The 6207-nt window shown below is 54.9% G+C and overlaps 1 protein-coding gene across 2 annotated transcripts; it reads right to left on the bottom strand.

The window, feature by feature from the left end:
* Nucleotides 1-1083: 1083 nt before the first annotated feature.
* LOC129326647 (uncharacterized) lies at nt 1084-5758 on the bottom strand. 2 transcript variants are annotated; one of them, XM_054974933.1, is made up of 3 exons: nt 5625-5758; nt 2971-3116; nt 1084-2107 (listed from the first exon to the last, which is right to left on the bottom strand). In XM_054974933.1, the coding sequence occupies exons 1-3, from the start codon at nt 5728-5730 to the stop codon at nt 2072-2074; spliced, it is 288 nt and encodes a 95-aa protein (XP_054830908.1). In that variant the 5' UTR covers nt 5731-5758; the 3' UTR covers nt 1084-2071. The 2 variants fall into 2 exon arrangements, with proteins under 2 accessions (XP_054830908.1, XP_054830907.1); XM_054974932.1 differs by lacking the exon at nt 2971-3116.
* Nucleotides 5759-6207: the final 449 nt, after the last annotated feature.

The raw sequence follows: 6207 nt of genomic DNA, 5'->3' as shown, positions 1-6207 counted from the left end.
GGCTGTCCATAGTTGTAGCCTCTTTTTTTAAAAAAAAATAATCTGCAAGCAAAGGATGAGTTAATATGCTATAGAGTTACTTTACTGGAACGTATTTCCTAAGCTTTTCATTACCTGAGATGTATTAAGAGAAATGCGGCCGTTTACTATTAGATGGTACAATAACTTATTTATAAGAATTCACATATACAATTGCAAAACTACATAAACCAACCTTAACTTCTGTCACTCAGTTCTCATTTGCCACCCCAGTCGGAATGAAGAGACAGACGTTACTGTTTGGTACTAAGGGCCACTTTTATTAAGATAACAATATTTATAACCATAACTATCAAACTGCGGCAAGGGCAAACTAGCGGTACAGGACGAGCCACGTGGTCGCACCTTGGACCTCCGCCTCGACCTGTCTGGGCGAGCCCCGAAGCCCCAGGCTTAAGCCATCCACCGGATGGCAGCTACCTGGACAGCCAGGCAAATTTGGTTCCCCCAATCAAGCTCCCACACCTCAGCCGTACAGCAGTGAGGTAGGACTTGCACACAGGGTTCCCCAAGGCAGTCTGCCCATGCAGCATGGCAGCCGTCACAAGCAGTACCATCCGCTTCAGGCAGACCCCTCTTCCCCAAAATGGAGAAGCGCCAAGGGTGCTCACCGGCCCGCTCCCTATTTCCCAATTCTATCCTGCCAAAATGATTTATCTAAACAGCGCCACCGTGCCAATCACCTCAACCACAATATCGGTACAAGGTAGGCGAAAAACCTCCGGACCCGGGCCAATTAGGTGACCGGAGGAAAAAATTCCTACCTGGCTCTGACTACAGCAACCGGCTAATCCTGCACCGATACAGGGAGAGGAGGGTGGGCCGAGCTCTTTCCCGGGCGACTGACGCCGGCGGGGGAGCGGAGCAGCCTAACGGCTAGCAAGCTCCGCCCCCGCGCAATCCCCGTATGTCCGGGGAAAGCGCGCCTTCTCTTCCTCCTTCCGAGGAGGCAAATGACGACCCCCCGCCCCACAGCCAGGCTGGCGGCAGAAAGGGTCGCTTTGCCACCCCAGTCGGAATGAAGAGACAGACGTTACTGTTTGGTACTAAGGGCCACTTTTATTAAGATAACAATATTTATAACCATAACTATCAAACTGCGGCAAGGGCAAACTAGCGGTACAGGACGAGCCACGTGGTCGCACCTTGGACCTCCGCCTCGACCTGTCTGGGCGAGCCCCGAAGCCCCAGGCTTAAGCCATCCACCGGATGGCAGCTACCTGGACAGCCAGGCAAATTTGGTTCCCCCAATCAAGCTCCCACACCTCAGCCGTACAGCAGTGAGGTAGGACTTGCACACAGGGTTCCCCAAGGCAGTCTGCCCATGCAGCATGGCAGCCGTCACAAGCAGTACCATCCGCTTCAGGCAGACCCCTCTTCCCCAAAATGGAGAAGCGCCAAGGGTGCTCACCGGCCCGCTCCCTATTTCCCAATTCTATCCTGCCAACGCCAGGCCAAGCCTCTGCTTAGGCCCTGGCGCCCCAGAGATGGCTTAAGGCCAGCCGAAGCCCCTGCCGCAAGTCATCTAAAAACACCTCGTTGCCGGACGCCGAAAGGTGTACCCCGTCACCTCGGTAGAGGTCGGCAAAAGTGGCCCTGATCCGAGGGTGAGGTAAGTAAATACCCAACCCTTCACCCAAAGCCTTTTGAATAGCCCTATTGGCCTTCATTCGAGCCCTTTCAATAGCCGGACGGTGCAAGGCCTCCCGCCAAACCCGCCGAGGCAACATGGCGGACCAAATAATGAGAACACCAGGCCACCGCCGAAGAATGAACTGCAGGTCCTGTTTAACTTGCAAGGACAATGCCCTGCCTTGCATGAGCCCCAGATCATTCCCACCTAGGTGAATGACTAACACGTGGGGCGGGAGGCCACTCCTCCGGCCAAATAACAAAGGCAGCAGGCCGGGCCACCGAAGGCCCCGACGGCCCTGCCACTCAACCCGGGCCCAGTCACTCAGACCCAACTGCGACCCAATCCTCGTCCTCCGTGCTTGGTGGGCCGCCCAGAAAACCATACTGTGCCCGCAGATCAGAATTCTTTGCTTCTCTCGGCAGGACACAGCACCTAAAGAAAATTCAATTAGTAATGGCTTAAAATTTAGACAAGGGCCTAACATAAGCCCGATACGCTGACGAACGCCACCTGCCAACTCTTTGGATGGCTACAGCCGAGTAACCCATTGCGGCCGCCGTGGAAGCCGCCCCAATCCTGAAAGAATGTGTCGCGAATTTAACTCCCTTCAAACCCAGCCGATCAAGGGCTCTCTGGGTAACTGCCCAGAACTGATAGCGCGTTAAAGGCCGACCATCGCCGTGCCTGAACAAAAGCCCTTGTTCCTTGCCCCGCACCCGAAGGAAGCGCCGGAGAGCCCTCACCGGGCACAACTCTCCATCTGCGCAAGGCCCCAGCCGAATAACAACCCCTTTACGCCACTGATCCGTCTTGGATTGACGTAACTTAATAATGACTGCATCCCCGTCCCACTGTAAATCACTAACCAAAAGAGCACGGTCAGACCGGTCCAAACTGGACCGAGCCACTAATTCACTAATGCGAAATGCCCCAAAGAACGCGGTCAATGCCGCCGCGTGAAACAGCCGCGTCTCATACCCAGAACTGCAAACCTCGGCCCATACCGCAAAAAGCCCCTTGAGCACCGAGGGAGAAATAGGCTCCCTGGTGTCAACTCGAGCCCCTGCTTCCCTGGACCAACCTTCCAACATCTTCCGCACACGGAAGTCCCCCGTGGCCTCAGGGAACCCCCGTGCCTTGCTTACATACGCCAACGCTGCAAGCTGACCCCGAATCGACTTAACCGCAAGACCCCGCAACTTCTGATGCACACAAAAGCGCATCAAGTGCGAAACCGGGATAGGCCAGCGCTGCTGCAAGCTAAGCCTGTCTCTGAACCCTGTAAACTGTCCTACCGCTCTGTTGTAGGCTCTCCTGGTGCTCGGGGCCACTGCAAGCCAGATGGCCCTGAATGCCTCGGACTCCCAAGCAGCCAAAGTTCCTGCGGCATCTGCACTGGATGGGGGTCCGCCTCCGGGGCAAGCCGCCTGAAACGATCCATCTGTAGGCGAGACAATGCGTCCGCCACCTCATTATCCACCCCTGGAACATGTCTGGCCTTAAACAATATGTTCCAATGGAGGCAAAGAAGGGTGAAGGCTCGAACGAGCTTCATAACCCTAGGGGACCTAGAGGTCAATGAATTAACCACTTGTACCACAGCCTGGTTATCACACCAGAAATGCACAGTCTGGTTGGAAAACTCACGTCCCCACAAAAACACGGCTACCAGAATTGGAAAAAATTCCAAGAACGTAAGGTCCCTGACAAGACCCCACCTATGCCACTCACTAGGCCACTGACCCACACACCAATGTTTCCTAAAATAGATCCCAAAACCCAAAGAACCGGAGGCGTCGGACATAACCTGAAGCTCCGCTTCAAGTAATAAATCGTCCCGCCAGAACGTAACCCCGTTAAAGCTGGCTAGGAAGTCCGACCAAACCTGCAAGTCCTCCTGAATGCCCGTACTAAGCCTCAAGCGATGGTGAGGGGCCTTCAAGGGCGACATTGCATCGCAAAGTCGCCTTAAAAAGGGCCTGCCCGGGGCGACCGCCTTACAGGCAAAATTCAAATGCCCCACTACTTGCTGGAGCTCAAGGAGCGTGACCTTACGCTTTCCCCTAAACTCCTGAAGCCTGGCCCTAAGGTCCTGAACCTTTACCAAGGGAAGCCTGAAACACTGTCTAACCGTATCAATTTCTATTCCCAGAAATGTGAGAACCTGCGAAGGCCCCTCCGTCTTCTCATGTGCCAATGGCACCCCCAGCTCCTCAGCCATATTAATGAAGGTGTCCAGCAGGTGGGCGCACCGTCCAGACCCCACCGGCCCACAAAACAAAAAATCATCTAAATAGTGCGCCGTGTCGCGACAATGCGCCCGGCGCCGTACCTCCCATTCAAGAAAGGAGCTGAAAGTCTCAAAGGCAGCACAAGAGATGGAGCACCCCATCGGTAAGGCGCGATCCATGAAAAACTTTCCGTCAAAAGCAAACCCGAGGAGCTCAAAGTCCTCTGGGTGCACTGGGAGCAGTCTAAAGGCAGACTTAATATCGCATTTAGCGAGCTCCGCCCCCACCCCACACTTGCGTACCATCTTAACCGCCTGATCAAACGAAGTATATTTGACAGAACAAAGATGCTCTGGGATCGCATCGTTGACTGACTTACCCTTAGGGAACGACAGGTGATGAATTAAACGAAATTCCCCTGCCGCTTTCTTGGGAACTACCCCTAACGGGGAAACCCTCAACCTAGGAACTGGTGGAGAATCGAAAGGGCCCAAAACTCTCCCTTCCGCACACTCCTTCTGAATCTTAGCTCTAACAATGTCTTCCTTACCTAACACTGAACGCAAATTATCCGAATGAAAAGAGGAACGAGGACCAACAACTGGGATCCGAAAACCATAAGTAAACCCCTGCAACAGATACCGGGCCTCACGAGCCTTGGGATAAGCCCGTAACAGTCCCTCAAGGACCCTCAGTCTTATTGGACTGGGGCCCTTTACCAGCAGACTGCTGGCTACCACCGCCTGATCCACCGAACTTCCTACCTCCAGAGCCCTGTCGGGACTTGGGACAGGCCGTGTAGGAGTGGGGGCCTGAACAGGACGGGCACTCGTGCCTAAACCTACAGGGTTTACGGCTGCAGCCTCCTTTAAAGGCGAACTCCCAGCACAGCAGCCGGGGTTGAACCTGCTGCCCCGCGTTAGCGCGGGTGCTGGGGGTTGAGGAAGAGCGCTGAACAATATGACCGCTGTCTGACCGGTCACCCACACTAGGCCTCGCAGGGGACATCACCGAAAGCCACAATTGCTGATGAATGCGATCCCAGGGAAGGGCCGGATTCATGGCAGCACGCATACGGAATTCCTCGTCGTATTGCATCCATGCCCCTCCAAGGAAGCCCGTATATCCTTTGTAAATAATATCTAAATACTGGAACAAAGGAGCCGCCTTATGTGGCTGTGCCCTCGCTAACACCCCCGCATAAATCAAGAACCCAGGGAGCCAATTGCCCCAGGTTCTATCGACCTTCCTACGCTTTAGCCTTTCTTTGTCACGGTCATCCAAATCGTCTTTGTCCTTCTTCTCCAGCTCTCTGAAGAGAAGGGAAAAGACGTCCACATAGTCCCCTTTCAATATCTTATCACGTGTCGCTTGTGTCAGGTGATCACCCAGGGGAAGGGCTACATCGCCAAATGGCAGGGCACTAAAAGGAACATTGCCGTACGCCAAAGCCGGAAACGGGTAATACCCCCACGGACCAGCCATCATCCCAGGCCAGCCAAAAGGCTGCCCACCTGCCAGGTTTGCCGAAGGTACAGATGAGGGCAGCGAAGCAGCTCCAAAACCCTGACCTGACCAATGTGGCTGCGCTAGAGGAGGCCAAGCTGGGGAGAACTGGGGGGGAACCCCCGAGCTAGCACCCTGAGCTCCACCAAGAGGCCCTTGACCACAGGACCCCCAAGGCCAGGGGAATCCTGTTTGTGTAGGTGCAGCCTTACCAAGGTCCTCTTCAGGCTCCACCGCCAAGGCCACGGGTGCCGCAACCACTTCAGCTCCCTGATCAGCTTCGTCAGCCGCTGCACCAACTTCCTGAGTCGAAGACATCTGAGCAGAGCCAGCCGCACCTGTCGCTGAACCTTCCAAAACAGATAAACGCATAAGAATTTCTCTGTTCACCGCATCCCTGGAGGCCAGGCGCCTAGACCTCTTCCTACCTCCACCGTCCCCCGAAGGAGCAGGCACCCCCTTGGCCGACTCAAGGGCCTGCAGCCGACGCAGGATGTCCTCCTGCCCCAAAACATCGGCCTCATCCTCAGATGAAGAAATAACAGGAGGGGGCCGTTTAGGGGGCGGACGTTTAGCTCGCTGTTTACCCTTAGAAGGGCCACTACCTTTCTTAGGAGGCATGGCCAGCCCTGTGCCCCAAGCAACAGTCTTATAAAGTGTCCTAACGCACCCAGCCAGCCAAAAGGCACTGTGGCCGGATAGCCAATGGGTATCAGGGAATACCAAAGGAGGGAGCCACCCTGACTCACGGCTTCAAAATGGCCACCCGATTCAGCAGACTGGGAAAGGCCCCTC

Source organism: Eublepharis macularius, chromosome 3, assembly GCF_028583425.1.
Source record: "Eublepharis macularius isolate TG4126 chromosome 3, MPM_Emac_v1.0, whole genome shotgun sequence".
Lineage (NCBI taxonomy): Eukaryota > Metazoa > Chordata > Lepidosauria > Squamata > Eublepharidae > Eublepharis > Eublepharis macularius.
Note: the sequence above shows the minus strand (reverse complement) of the source record. Positions and strands in the feature narration are given on the sequence as shown.